Here is a 15,869-nt window from a genome sequence, read left to right as displayed (position 1 = left end):
TAAAGTAGTCTTGCACCGGGAAACATATCCCGTTCCTTCTCTCGTAGCGCGTCCCGTTTTTCCCACCAAAGGAACGAACATCAAGATACCAAAAGTTGGAGAGCTTCACGAACGTTGCCCGATAACAAGGTCTTTTGGAGAGAAGGATGGGGGAGGTTTTCTTCACCTCATATCTTGTCTTAAATTTGTGCTTCAAACGAGTATATTCCTCCTTCACTTCTCCAACTTTCGCTCCGAGCTAAAAAATAATACATAAAATATTACTAAGATATTTGTGAGTATTAATGCAGAATATTTATATTTTAGTTGTATCAACAAACGATATATTGGTCGTTAAAAAACGAACATAATGAAATATAGTTATCTCTTATTCATGATATACACAATACATTGCTATTTGTTAAAACCATATAATCAAGTTATTACCGTACAATAGATAAGTGTGTAATCACTATAATATTTTGTACTTCAACTTATTTTCCCCGAAGCGAAACAGTCAGGGATACTCGGGATACTGAGCGATTGGGTTGGGTTTGTTTATCTCGCATGAGACCGATACTAGGTGTTGAGTTCAAATTACGCTGAAAATGTGTATTACTTATTGGCATTAGCAGATAGGGAGGGAGACATATAGGCATCGAAGAAACAGACGCTGAGAATTGTTTGCTTATCACAATAAATGCGGATTTTATTTATGTAACGAGTCTATTATGTACTTCTTGTGTACGAATATTTTTACCCGTGCGTTATGGGTGCGATAGAGCTGTTGAAACTCAATACTGAAAGGTAGCAGAATCTGTATTTCTGTATTCTTACCTTTTTGATGATAATCTCCGGGAAGCGTAGTCTCCTGGTTTTTCCGTCGGAGGTCCTCTTTGTTATGAAAACGAATTTAGATGCCTCATCAAATTTCACTGTAATCGAATTGGAGACTGTGTTCTTTATTTTACAAGTCGTATAATCATCCTCCTCTGTTCTGTCGGAGTCGGTATCTTCGTCGTCATCGTCATCATCGAATTCCTCATCGCACACTATCTCCACATCTTGGTCTGAAGCGTTTGATGTGTGTTCAGCATCATCATCGTCATCCGCATCTTCTTCACGGACGAATCTCTTCCTTGGTTGGATCATATCTTCAACAGATGATTCCGAATCAGTCAATATAACCGTTTCGGTGTCCTCGAGCTCGTCGTTGGGGTCCCATTTTACTCGCTTCGCTAGTTTACTGTTAGTCTGTTGTTTGCCTCGTTTACGATCCTTGTTAATGATTGGTGAGGATTTTCCTTTCTTAACTGGTGTTGTAGGTAGCGCAGACTCCGCACCTTTGTTAATGACCGGCGTGAACTTTCCCTTCTTAACTGTCATCATCACGGGTAACTGAGTCTCTTCACTCATCATGTCGTCTTCCACAGCTGTGAGGCTATCGACGGCGTATCACGAGGATCAGCGTCGAATTCGTCTCTTTGGGTGGAAATATGGGTGCATATATATACTATTCTGAAAAAATGTTATCTCGCATTAACTTAACGGTGTTTGGCTAGCTTTCCTCTTGAACTAAGAGAATGTTTTAGTTAATTAACCATTGATGTCAAACTTGGGATGATTTATAAGACTCTAGTGTAGTTACGATAGAATTGGAAATATTCATAATTGAGGTATATACATACACGATCGGTAAAATATATCAACTCTACTTCACTTAATGGACATTCCAAGTACCTTGCCCGATGTCTTGGATATGTTTGGATAATTACCCTTAACGTTAACTCGTAAAAGATGTACAAGTCTCCTGTTGTAGATACGATAGAATTGAAACTATTCATGGATTGTAGTAGATACCTCCCCCAAGGCATCCTCCATATCAGGTAGTTAAGAAGATGAGAGTGATGTTTCATACACTTAGGTTTTATTTCCATTCAAAACTCCCTCGTTGGAATATATATAATGAATGATAAGTTCGTTATAATATACATATATTTATCGATGTCCTCATAGTCTCTGTCAATTTCGGAACTATTTCCATTCGAATTCACTTCCCGATGTTAAAACCTAACACATTTCAAAACTATTAGGAAGAGTTATTCGCATATGGAGGTAGCATAATTCATTGGTGTTAGTAATAGTGTTAGCAGTAGTTCTTATTTATTTTTAAGATACCATTATGCGAACATCAACTGCACACCGGTGTTGGTAATAGTGTTAGCAGTAGTTCATATTTTATATTTCAGATAACACTAAAAAGAATGCAATAACCACTCAACTTTTAACCATCGTCATCACCATCACCACCACTACTACTACTACTACTACTACACTTAGTGATGCTGTGGTTGTTAGTGTTGTTAGTTCCACTAACGAGATCCTTGATTAGTAGAGGTGATTTTAAAAGAAAGTCTATCAATAGTTTATTCCCCTCCTTCGTGTACATAATTTACACTCCTTATGTAACGCACCGGGTTCAAGAGGGTTGTTAACGAGCGCTAGTGTAAAACTTGTGTATTACACGTTAGTCTCTCTCGACTCGGAGCCAGCACCTGGAGTCGATCATGCATTGCGAATAAACATATCAATCGTCTTTTCCACAATGGTGCGTAAGGGAGATACCGCTTTCTAACTTGACATACACACCCATGCTCTTTATAGGATCGATGATGGCTAGTGTGGTTTAAAAAACAACAAAACAAAACTCTCCTTTTGTGATATTTATTCTAGTTTATATCTAGACTACTAATACGTTCGAATTATTATTCGTACAACTTTAATTAAATGTGTAATGCGAAAGACAACTGATTTGATATTAAAGCATAGCGAGGTAACTCTGTGTCTGTGTCTGTGTGTGTGTGTGTGTGTGTGTGTGTGTGTGTGTGTGTGTGTGTGTGTGTGTGTGTGTGTGATATACGAATCTAAAGGGATAACGCGAGGAATAAGAAAAAAATACAAATTTTGATTACATTTATTTCACTCAGGTATTTAGTACCATGCTCTCTCAAAAGAGTTCACACACACACACACACACACACACACACACACACACACACACACACACACACACGTGAGCTTGTTAAAAGTCGTGAATATTCGTAACCCAGTCAGCCCTCCCCTCCTTCGTCGTGGGTATAAATCGGAGGATTGTTGTGTCCACTCCATGGCTCGTGTGATGTCTAGTATATAACTTGCGTATTAACATTCAGACACCTATGGAAATAAAATAAAAATAAAGAGTTCCTGTTTGTTACGTGGTCAAGCGGAGATGAACATCGACCCTCAATTTTAGGGTTCCCACGGTGCGAGGAATACAACTGTTTCTAATTTGATGAGATTACTATCAGTGACACATGCCAGCCTCTGGAATCTGTCACGCGCCGCGCGAAACATTAAGAGGAAGAGCAATACAGTTCGATGATGGTGTAAGGGAGACAACTCATTATATTTTATTATCAATTCATTCCCTCACACAGAATAAGTTCAGTGACTGTTCCGATATAGAAGTAATAGTTGGTTAGATTAATACACCTACTTTTTATCATATCAAACAACCTTCTTATTATCACCATTAATCCTGAGGACGCTGAGAGTATTATTTATACATTTAATCAAAGTTTATATCTGTAAATTCCTTATTCGCATCCTTCAACATAATAGAAAGATGCAACTTATGACATGTTCGAGGTTGAGTGATGGATATTCTGCGATTTTTAAAAAAAATTTTTTTTGGGGTAATGAGAGTATTGTCTTAACTGCGAATACGTCCGCTCGAACTAGTGCGATAAAAAGTAGTTCTTTATATTTCACATTCATATCAATTTCCTCGTTGTGATATTACCTGATTTTATTGTTTTAATGCGTTCATATTATTATTTTGTACAACTTTATTTAAATATTATACGAAAGATAACTGATTTGATATAACAGTATAGGGAGGGGTGTGCGGGAGGGTAGCAGCAACACAGCGCGCGTGATAATATCACTGATTAGAGTTGGACGACACTGGTCAAAGGTGGACCACAGCATTTGACCGATACTTACAATGATGCTACAGATGCCGGGAATGTTAGCGTTGCTAACTTTGGTTAGTTCGATGAATATAGGAATTCCAAGATGTTATTCGGATGATGGGGAGTTGGTGTGCTTTGGGAGGGGTAGTCGGGATGTCATCGACATCGTCCCACGCCCCGAGATCGTGCGTGTCACGGGACATGACTGGGACGAGCCATTCATTATTGATAGAAAATCGTTTCCTAATCTGAGAGTAGTGGACCTCAGCAACAGCCGGGTGGACTGCGAGAAGATCGCGCGACCAAGTTTTGTGAGAGTGTACCGAGACAGAGTTCTGTGTCCAATGATGGTAAGTAAACATTAAGCTCTCTCTCTCTCTCTCTCTCTCGTGATTATTTATGTTAATATGTTTTACAGATGATTTGATGGAAATGAAGCAGATAGGGGTAGTAGTAGTAGTAGTAGTTATTCTCTGCAAGTAAACTATTTCTACAACAGAGGAGGATGTGGATCTGTACCATGTTGTGCGCGCGTGTTCGAATCTTAAAATATTTGGGAAAAAAAAGTGATCATGTTGATTGGGAGATGATGATGTATGATAAAGTAAACTCATTTAATATGGAGTATTAATTATTAACCTTCGTCGGTCGGTCCTTTGCGTGGTTAAGGGATTAATATGTTTCACCAGTAGTAGTAGTAGTAGTAGTAGTAGTAGTAGTAGTTATTCTCTGCGAGTAATTGTGGTGCGTGTGATTGAGAGATGATATCTAGCATTTGGTGATATATAGGATGACATTTGTTGTTATTGTTTTATTTCCACTTGTTGTTTGATGTCATAGCGTGTTTGTACTGATTTCTAGTAAATTAGTCCATTAATCGTTGTTTATACATAGTTAATTGATCTATTCATTTTAGTAAATGATTCGATGGTTATGTTGTATTTCAGACGACTGATGCATCCATGATAACAACGACGACAACGTTCGTTAAGGCACTTTGTAAGTATCATCTTCTTAGATAAGAGATAATGTTCCTGCAACTGGATATTGTTTATGGAATGTTTAATAGTATGCTCTCGGGCACTACAAATGTTTATCTTCTCTCTTTCTCTCTCTCTCTCTCTACAGCATCAGATCGAACCATCCTCGGCATCATCTCCTCGACGAGTGGAACCACGATGACAACGTCTTCCTCGGACAACGAACAACGCAGTAGCACTTTGACTATCAGTAAGTAAGAAAAACGAGGATACAGATGTGTCGATAATTAGCAACACGACGAGTTCACCTTTAACGATATGAATGAAGCGTTCGTAGAATACTAACTCAATCCTTATTCTGTGATTCTGTTCTCGTCTCAGTTGTGAGGTCTTCGTCGGAGGAGAGCGGGACCACGAAGAAGGACGACGGGACCACGGGAGGAGGGAAGAAGATCATTGGTGAGTAGCTTTTCTGGAATATGTTGAGGATAGTGTTATTTTCTACTCGCTCGCTAATTGATGATTACATTCATTGTGTGCTTCATCTTAAACTTTTGTTGCTTTCAGATGAGCGCACGAAGGACAAGACTACGTCATCGAGTGTACCGAGTTACAGTGGTAGGTTCTTTATTGTATCATCTATTGTCGTGTTATAATACTAATAGTTTATGCGCAGTCGTAGTTCCTATTTTTATTTTCAGATTCCACTAAAAAGAATGCAATAACCACCCTGCTTTCGTTCGGCGATACCATCACCGATACTACTACTACTACTACTACTACTACTACTACTACTACTACTACTACTACTACTACTACTACGCATGCTGATGTTATGGCTGTTAGTGTTGTTAGTTCCCGTAACAACATCCCTGATGCTAAGACTATTACTAACAACACCGGTGTAGTTGATGTTCACACAACTACCAATGCTGGAAGTACTACTGTTAAAGACAACTCAACTATGACTCTAGCAGGAGGTATAGACATTAATAAGAGAGGTGTGATTAATATTTATAATTTTGGAATAAGTTTAGTTATTTGCTTTTCCTTATTGTTTATAAGCGGTATTTTATATTTCATGGTCCGTGGTTTGCGTAGAAAGTTACGCTACCTCCATATGCGAATAACTCTCCCCGATAGTTTTGAAATGGGTCGGCTTTTAAGATCGAGAGTGAATTCGAATGGAAATAGTTCCGAAATTGACAGAGACTATGAGGACATTGATAATTGATAAATATATGTATATTATAATGAACTTATCATTCATTATATATTTCCAGCAGGGGAGATTATCACAATTGCGTCAACGGTGTCCGTTACAATGATAGTGGTTATGGGAGGAATTGTTCTGGGTATTCTTATTCACATCAAACGACGTCGTCGACGATCTATGGAACTGGAAAATAGAGGACGAGGATTCAATCTCTTCACGGATACAAGCTCTCCTCCGCGTAACGTATTCGATGAGATCATGATTAACGAAGCGGAGGAAATAGAAATGTTCTCCCAGTAATATATTTCTGTTTTATTCTTTTTCCTCATAGATCTATTGAGAGACGGGATCCTCTGCCTATTAGGACTCTGTCTCATTAACTTGAGACAGATCATATTTAGGATCCTACTAGCGGTCCTCGACCTGAACAATGAGCGCTTCCCCCAGCAACAACCTCCCCTGGGTAATCAACCTCGCGTAGTACCACAACAAGCTCATCAGCGAGACATGAGACGACAACAACAACTGCGCGGAAGAAGAGGACGACAACGAGTTAACAGAATTGAACCAGATGGCCCCGATCCTCAACAACCTCACCAGCGTCCCGTTAGAAACAGGAGGCGCCCTGAACGTCTTACATATTTTTGACTCTTTTTTGCGCTACACCTAATCATGTAATCATCTAACATCATCCAACTTCACAGTGCTGATATTGTTGTTAGGAACCCGTGCTTGTTGTAAAAGGCGACTAAACCAGATCTAGTGGTTGGGTTCGATTTGTAACCAGATTGCCGGGTAGTGTAGCTGAAACATTGCTGAGCGCGACGTAAACTAACTACTCACACTCACCTATGTCGGATTCAACTCGACGTAAAACTAATTCATTCGTGTTTCTTTTAGTTTGTAGATTTGTATATTATTGTTCTTAGGAACCCTTACTTGTTGTAAAAGGCGACTAAACCATTCGAGTCTTCTTAGGAACCCTTACTTGTTGTAAAAGGCGACTAAACCAGATCTAGTGGTTGGGTTCGATTTGTAAGCAGATCGCCGGGGTAGTGTAGCTGAAACATTGCTGAGCGCGACGTAAACTAACTACTCACACTCACCTATGTCGGATTCAACTCGATGTAAAACTAATTCATTCGTGTTTCTTTTAGTTTGTAGATTTGTATATTATTGTTCTTAGGAACCCTTACTTGTTGTAAAAGGCGACTAAACCAAATCTAGTGGTTGGGTTCGATTTGTAAGCAGATCGCCGGGGTAGTGTAGCTGAAACATTGCTGAGCGCGACGTAAACTAACTACTCACACTCACCTATGTCGGATTCAACACTATTTCACCTTCATACATATTACAATCGTTGGAATAATAAAAAGATTTTTACTCATTTCTGATGTTACAGTGGTATATTTACAATAGTGATGCTTCAAATCATCACATATATTGCATTACAATTCAACCATTCACATCGAGCATTGTCTCTCGTTAAGTTGGGTGTATTTCCTCGATCGGCATGCTTCGCGTGGGTATTATTTACCATGCTGCTTACTCCGAATCGGATTGTTTACCCAGTGAAAACCTGTAAGGACGAAAAAACAAACAAAGTAATTCAGCGCATTATACGAGATTAACACAGTATTATTGTTCTTTACATTGTAAGACGCAACCCGCTTCACGGTATTCGAGTATAGGATTACTACCACCCTCTCACCGACGTAATCTTCTTGGACATTTGATGTTTCATTAGTAATTACTGGTAAAATAAACCCTAATGGAATCTTACTCGTTGAATAGTAGCTAAGTATTGACAACACTTTATCAAAGCGAGACTAGTTGAGAAGTTTATATGTAAAAGAGAGTGGATGAATCTATCAGCGAGAATAGTTCACACATAATCCCACCTGAGTAGTATGTCTTGTAAAAAACGCGCATGTCGTTTTTCTCATTTTCCTCTGAGGTCGGGTTTGCTGAAAATATGGAATTTGTTAATTATTTTATGATTAGTAAATGATACATACTCTATACAAATTCTTGTCATCGAATGCTGTGTAAGCTATTTACTGGATGTTGGTGGAGAGCGGTGTGTGAGTTGACTTAACCATCGTCGTGGGTGGTTATCCCATGATGACTGATGATGTTAGGATCGAGTCCTATGAGGATAGTTCACACATAATCCTACCTCGAGCAGCATGTCTTGCAAAATGCGCATGTTCGTTTTTCCTTCATTTTTCTCTGAGGTCGGGTCTGAAAATATTTAATATGATATTATTTTCAGGGTAGTAAATGATACATAACCTATATAAATTCTCGTCATTAAATGATATGTAAGGTATTTTTACTGGATGACGGCGGGGAGCAATCTGGGAAATGACTACACAACCATCGTGAGTAGTTATTTAGCAATGTTGGTGTTTGGGGTCGAGTTCAGTGTGGTTGAGAGTAATAATCTCGTAGTGAACAACTCTGTTGTTACAATCCCCGGAGTGTAGTACGCTTCTTCTGTTGATACTACATAACCGTGTTGTATTAGCCAAACCCGTAAACACTTAGTACATTTGTGGATGGAACGATGCTTAGTGATCTCGGATAAGTCCATCGAATATGGGTTGCAGTAAGTTCACTCCGTTGCGATAGTTGGGGTTCACAAGAAAGACCACACACCGATGTATGGATATGATAAAGATTGGTGATTTATAACACGCGATATACGATCTTCATTATATCCTACCTATTCGTAATATAGTAAATATAATATACAAAACTACAAACATGAATGAGTAGCTCAGAGGCACCTAAAACAAACGAATCTGGACTAGACAATCATCTAGTCGTCAATGATGAATAATTACCATTATCAACAATAAATAGAATAATTACCTTTCCAACGACTTTGTTGGGTGGATGATCCTCGATGCGCCGGAGCACTACCTTCGGGTATTTACTGTTCACTTGCATGAACAGTACATCCACTATCCTATCCACTCGCATTGTCTTTTCCTCTTTGGTGAGTAGTCTTGTCTTCTTCTTCACATTGAACATGTGATTTAAAATTTTGTTGATTTTCACAGCGGTGACGTTCGACATGATGATGTGTTTATAATCTCGACTTATATAGTGCATAATGAATATGAGATATTTACATAAGACAAGTTATTGTCAATCATCATTAATATATTAATGTTCTCCTGAAAGAGAATGGACGTTTTGGTAGTTTGCGATTTCGAGTCCATTGTTATTGTATGTGATATTAGCATTTTTCCGTGACCCCCAAACTTCGTGGATTAAGTACATTAGTGTTACTGTGGTATTAGGTTTCTGGGTCATAGATGTTCTAGATGAGGTGACTAGTCTTCAGGTATAGTGATTCTTATCGAACACGTGTGATATATGTTTACCTTTGGGTGTATGTTTATCTGGTTCGTGTATACCCTTAGAGATTACGAGGAGGGATAGCAGTTCAGGGCTGCGGAGCAGGGTATTGGTTTAACATAGGGCGCTTTTCCGGGAAACAGACCACACTATACTACTGACTGAAATACTACCGACTTGACTTGAACCAAACTCACTCACTCCCGTGTAGATGCTATTTAACTGGAGGCACCCGTGAAGAGCCACCTCCTCGTGGTGGGTGCTGGGTAACGCTAAGAGCTCTTCAACCCCCCGTTGTGGACCCGGGGTTATATTTGGTCCACCAAAGCGTTTGCCGTGGGTTGCGCCCCTGTGTCGGTGGAGGACGGGAGTCTGGTGGTTGAGGGCACTGGTTCCAGGAACAGTGTTCCTTTGCCCAACACACCACATCGCCCCTTACTTGAATGGGCCCGGTTCAACCAATCGGCTGGTCATGCCGAGCCCTGAGCACTAAATTTCATTGCTCTATCATTTTTGGCTTGGTTCTATTTGGACACATTATTTAAATGTTTTATTTTGTGTATAAACTATTACATGGATTTTCAAATTTGAGAAAATTTGCCTAGATGCCGGTACCAGAAGGCGATGGCTCATGGGCCAAACTGGTAGGACTTACTACTGGTGTATATCATCCCTATATCCCTGGTATCTGTCTGTTGGACATCCACAGGCAATAGGATACTGCCTTTATTGGCACTCGGTGGCGGGTGGGGAGTAGGGATTATGAACCTTAATCACACAACCATGGCTTCTCAAACCCCCCATCAAAAAATCAAAACGTACTCTAGAAGTTGATTCTGAACAAACCCAGTGGAGTATTGGCCACGATTCCTGGTGATGGAAACACCTGATAAGACACCAATCAAATTGAACCCTTTTGCGGTTGCAAAGGGTATTTATGGAATTGCAGGTGATGTTAAAACTATCAAACGTTTGAGGACTGGTTCCATCCTAACTGAATGTGCCAGGCGACAGCAAGCCACAAACCTAATGTCAGTAGAGGAACTTGTTGGAATTTCTTTGTCAGTATCTTCTCACAGATCCTTGAACACCAGCAAAGGCATCATAAGAGATCGTGATCGACTCTTTGATGACATGTCAGAGTTGGATATAGTTTCAGAAATGCATGATCAAGGGGTTACATTTGTGAAAAGATTTACCAGGCGACAAGGCACGGAAACGTTCAAAACAAACACATACTTATTTTCCTTTTCATCTCCAATTGCACCAAAATCAGTTAAAGCAGGGTATGGCAACATGCATGTTGAAATGTACATACCTAACCCATTGAGATGCTTTAAATGTCAGAAGTTTGATCATGAATCTAATTCCTGCAAAAACAAAATCACGTGTGCACACTGTAGCCCAACTTCCCATGTTACAGAAGATTGTAACAGTGTTGTTAAATAGTGCCAGAATTGTTCTGGAGCACACTCACCATCGAGTAAAGCCTGCCCAGTATGGACAAAAACGAAATGGAAATAAGTAAAATAAAATGTACAAAGAATATTTCTTACACTGAGGCAAAGAAACTGGTATCTACTACAGACCAGACTGAAACGTATGCTTCTGTTACCAAAACTCCAACAGTTTCCTCAGCAATAGTTTAGTGTCAAACAGATTTGACTGGATAACTTCTATTAATCCTGAAGCCCACTGTCCATCTGATTCTTTTACTCAGACTGCGGATCCCTTCCCAGCTGAACAGATTTCTTCACAAACCACCTCTGTGACACCACCTCAAAGATCAGGATCACAAAATGACTCATCAAAATAAAAAAAGGAATGGTTTAGCAAGGCAAACAATTGACTCATTGTCTCGCAACAAACAGCTTGAAAGGATATCTAAAGGATCAAATGATCCTACAAAACTTCACTACAAGTTTGGATCACTGGATGAGATGGACAGAAAGCATCCATCGCAGGACAACAAGTTTATCGCCTTAAAGAAATGGGCGAGCCAGATCTCCAGTCAATCCGCCAAAGAGATGAATAGTTCTCAACCTTTGATTCAGTGGAATTGTAGAGGATTTAAAACAAATTTTAATGATTTACAATTTCTGGTACAATACTACAAACCATCAGCTTTCTGTCTGCAGGAAACATATTTAAAGCAGACAGACACAATTAAATGACGTTACAACTATTATCTTTGTTCTTCTCCTCCTGGTGATAGAGCCACTGGAGGTTCTTCTATCTTGGTGAGGGAGGGAGTGATCCACAGCCCTGTCAAACTGAACAATAATCTTCAGGCTGTTACCATCCGAATTATATTAAAATATGGTGTTTACATTGTGTTCTTGTATGTTTCGCCTTCTTTTGTTCTTCAGCAGTCTGACCTTCAGTCATTATATGATCAATTACCTAAACCATGTGTCATCATGGGTGATCTGAATGGCCACAATCCGCTCTGGGGTGGTCTACACACAAACTCTAAGGGCAAGGTCCTAGAGGATTTTATTACCAATAATGATTTATGTATTTCTAATGATGGTTCACATACATATTTACACCCTGCAACAGGCACATACTCCTCACTTGATTTGTCACTGACAGATTCAGAACTGCTCTATGAATTCGAATGGTCAGTTCATCATGCTCTTTGTGGAAGTGACCATTTTCCAAACTTTACTTTCACTCGTTCATCCAGCTGATACTCAACCTTCATCAAGATATAATTTTACAACAGCAAATAAGTCTTTATTTGAGACATTATGTCAATGGACAATTACGCCTGAATTAATTTTTAATGCTTCCGACCCCATTCAGATCTTTTCAGAAGAATTACTGACAAATGCAAATGAAACTATTCCTAAATCCTCCTCAAATCCACATATACGAAAACCATGGTATACTGACGACTGTAAACAAGCTAGAAAAGCTAGGAGGAAGGCAGAAAGTATTTTCGCAATCACCCCACTGTCCACAACTTAAACAATTTCAAGATATCATATGCTAAAGCCCGAGGCACCTTCAAGCAATCTAAACTCCAATCTTGGCACAAATATGTATCTAAAATCAATTCCAAAACTCCAATGTCTAAAATTTGGAATGTGATACAGAAAATTAAAGGTAAAGGTTCCGGATCTCGTGCTCACCATCTAAAGGAGGGTAACACATTACTAACAGATACAGCAGATATCGCAAACAAACTTGGGGAATCTTTAGCCAAACATTCTTCCTCATCAATTACAACCAAAATTTCAGAAATTTAAAGTCCAGGAAGAATGAAAGAAACTTAAGTTTAATTCTGATAACGGTGAGGACTATAATGAACTTTTCTCCTTACATGAATTACACACTGCTTTATGATAAGCACACGATACAGCAACAGGGGGTGATAATATTCATTATCAACTGTTAAAACATTTGCCTGATACTTGTCTTGAAGTACTATTATGTATCTTTGACAATATATGCACTACTGGGAATTTCCCTTCTTCATGGCGGAATGCTGTCGTCATTTCTATACCTAAACCCGGCCGGGATCATACAGATCCTTCTAATTATAGGCCAATATCTCTTACCAGCTGTTTATGTAAAACCATGGGGAGAATGGTCAATAACCGACTGACATGGCACCTGGAAACAAATAATCTTATAACAAATATTCAGTGTGGTTTTAGAACAAATCGAAGTACCATAGACCATTTAGTTAGATTGGAAACGTTCGTAAAGGATGCTATCATCGAGAAACAACATGCTGTATCAATATTTTTCGATTTAAAGAAAGCGTATGATACGACCTGGAAGTATGGAAGTTTAAAAGATCTTCATGAAATGGGATTGATAGGCCGTTTGTCTCAATTCATATCTCAGTTTTTAACAGATCAGTAGTTCCAGGTACGTGTGGGTTCCACCATGTCTGATATGTATGATCAAGACCAAGGTGTACCACAAGGTAGCATATTTATCTGTAACGTTATTCAGTATAAAAATAAACAGCTTATCTAAAGTTTTAAATGAATCCATTGATGGTTCATTATTTGTAGATGATATCAATGTGTCCTGTCGAGGTAAAATATGCACACGATTGAGAGACAATTGCAGTTATGCCTCAATAAAATTAATGACTGGTCAGAACGAAATGGTTTTAAGTATTCAAAAACTAAAACTAATTGCATTCATTTCTGTCGGAAATATAAGCCGCACAGAGACCCAGAATTGCATCTAGCAGGCACTCCAATTAAAATTGTAAAGGAAGCTAAATTTCTGGGAATAATATTTGACCAACATCTTCCTTTCTTACCACATATTAAATCTCTGAGAGCTAAATGTATGAAGGCACTTGATTTATTAAAGGTTGTTTCAAACTCCAAGTGGGGAGGGGACCAGTCAACCCTTCTTCACTTATACAGATCACTCGTCCGTTCTAAACTCGATTATGGTTCCATCTTTTATGGTGGAGCCTGCAAGAGCAATCTTAAAGTATTAGATTCTGTTCATCACCAAGGTCTCAGACTTTGTGTTGGATCTTTCCGAACTTCTCCTATTGACAGTCTTTCTGTAGAGGCTGATGAGCCATCTCTCAAACAACGCCGTATAAAATTATCGTTACTATATATCACTAAACTATATTCTAGTGAGTCTAACCCTGTATACAACTTTGTTTTTAATCCTCTTTATGATCATCTGTACAAGAAACAGTCTTCTCTTGTTCCGCCTCTTGGGCACAGAATTAAACCATTCATTTCTGCTGGCGGCATTGAGCTGCAAAACATATCTCCTTCGCGTCTTCTTTCTTCTCCCCCTTGGCAACTGGGGAGGCCTTAAGTTGACCTAACTCTGACAAATATTAAGAAATCAGAAATTAATGAATTACAATATAAACAGGAATATAATGGATAGTGGCGCAGTGGCTTGTGCCAATGTTATTGGATCAAAAATAATATCTTCTAGATTACCTGATAAAAGCTATATTTTCACAGCGGAAGCTAATGCCATACTCACAGCTCTTAAATATATTGATTAAAAAACCTAAACATAAACAATACATAATGTTTTCAGATTCTCAGGCTATTAAAAGATTGTCTTCTCAACACCCACTTTTAATTGAAATCATTGAATTATATAATGATCTTGCTACTGGCCAATGCGACATCGTCTTTTGTTGGTTACCCAGCCATGTGGGAATTACTGGTAACACAATGGCCAATTTTGCTGCTAAGGCAGCACTCAACAAATCCGTGACACCACTTCTTATCCCATACTCTGATTATAAAGCCGTGATAAGATCAAATATCTGAGATCTATTGCAAAAGAAGTGGGACATCCAAGTAGGTATCAATAAATTATACGAAATTAAACCAGCTATCGGTTACACCAACTTGGGTTGTCAGTCCAGGTTTGAGGAGGTCATCATGCGACGATGTCGGATTGGTCATACAAGATATACACATGAATATTGATTGAAAGGTGAAAATCCTCCATTCTGTATCCCTTGTGATGAGAGAACCAAGGTCAAGCATGTCCTGCTTGACTGCATTGATTTTTCCATCACCAGGGATAAATGTTTCAATGTTATAACACTGAAGGCCCTTTTTTACTGTAAATTATCATTTAATACTTGTTTTTTTAAAAGAAATAGAATTATTGCATAAATTTTGAATATGTTTTATATTGTATTGTCTTCTTTAAGTAAAATCTTTTAGTTTGACATGCTAGTTTTATGTTCATATATGTGATATTCTGGTATTTTTACTGTCCATCGTCGACGGGTTCTACTCTCCAACATGTTTTTATTTTTATATTGTATAAATTGTTTCCGTCACGATATGGCTGAGATATTGCCGATGTTAAGTTAAATATTAACTCACTTACTCACTCACTCCACCCTCCTTATTTCCAGAACGCTTTTATGCTGATATCACACTGCCAATACAAACATCTCTGTCTTTCCTTTTGTATCAGACTTGAATAGTTAATGTCTCTACAAAATGGACATATACCTATAGTTAGCCCTGCCCGTAGCCAGCTAATCTGTTCCAATAATGAGCAAACAAGTGAGAGCGGTTACAACGTCAAAACGGAATTGAATATAGACATAATAAGATAATCTGTGTATTTGTACATCCAAATGATGCAATTTGCCGTTGATTAGTTCACTCACTCACTCTCGTGATTAGCAAAAGAGACTTCACTAAAACAGAGATTTCTAGTAATGAGGACGTGAACAGTAACGTAGCCTGCCTCACCCATAGATAAAACACTCCATTATTAACTCAGTGACTCCAGGGCACTTCAACAGCTGTGAGTTGCCAAACACCCAAA

At 38.7% G+C, this 15,869-nt stretch overlaps 1 protein-coding gene and 1 long non-coding RNA gene across 2 annotated transcripts; one reads left to right on the top strand and one right to left on the bottom strand.

The window, feature by feature from the left end:
- The first annotated feature begins 4,760 nt into the window (after window positions 1–4,760).
- On the top strand, window positions 4,761–6,491 carry LOC124260411 (probable serine/threonine-protein kinase dyrk2). The gene is made up of 6 exons (XM_046694718.1): window positions 4,761–4,994; window positions 5,124–5,225; window positions 5,357–5,434; window positions 5,543–5,593; window positions 5,677–5,955; window positions 6,259–6,491. Exons 1-6 carry the CDS (start codon window positions 4,958–4,960, stop codon window positions 6,489–6,491), a joined length of 780 nt encoding a protein of 259 aa, XP_046550674.1. The 5' UTR covers window positions 4,761–4,957.
- A 1,024-nt stretch (window positions 6,492–7,515) lies between these two features.
- Window positions 7,516–9,713, bottom strand: LOC124260393. The gene is made up of 4 exons (XR_006894066.1): window positions 9,069–9,713; window positions 8,371–8,435; window positions 8,093–8,158; window positions 7,516–7,770 (listed from the first exon to the last, which is right to left on the bottom strand). It is a non-coding gene; the product is annotated as an uncharacterized LOC124260393 (long non-coding RNA).
- Between the last annotated feature and the right edge of the window lie 6,156 nt (window positions 9,714–15,869).

Source organism: Haliotis rubra, unplaced genomic scaffold, assembly GCF_003918875.1.
Source record: "Haliotis rubra isolate DU_JTF1 unplaced genomic scaffold, ASM391887v1 Scf1189, whole genome shotgun sequence".
Taxonomy (NCBI): domain Eukaryota; kingdom Metazoa; phylum Mollusca; class Gastropoda; order Lepetellida; family Haliotidae; genus Haliotis; species Haliotis rubra.
The sequence above is the reverse complement of the archived record's forward strand: the minus strand, read 5'-3'. Positions and strand labels throughout refer to the sequence as shown.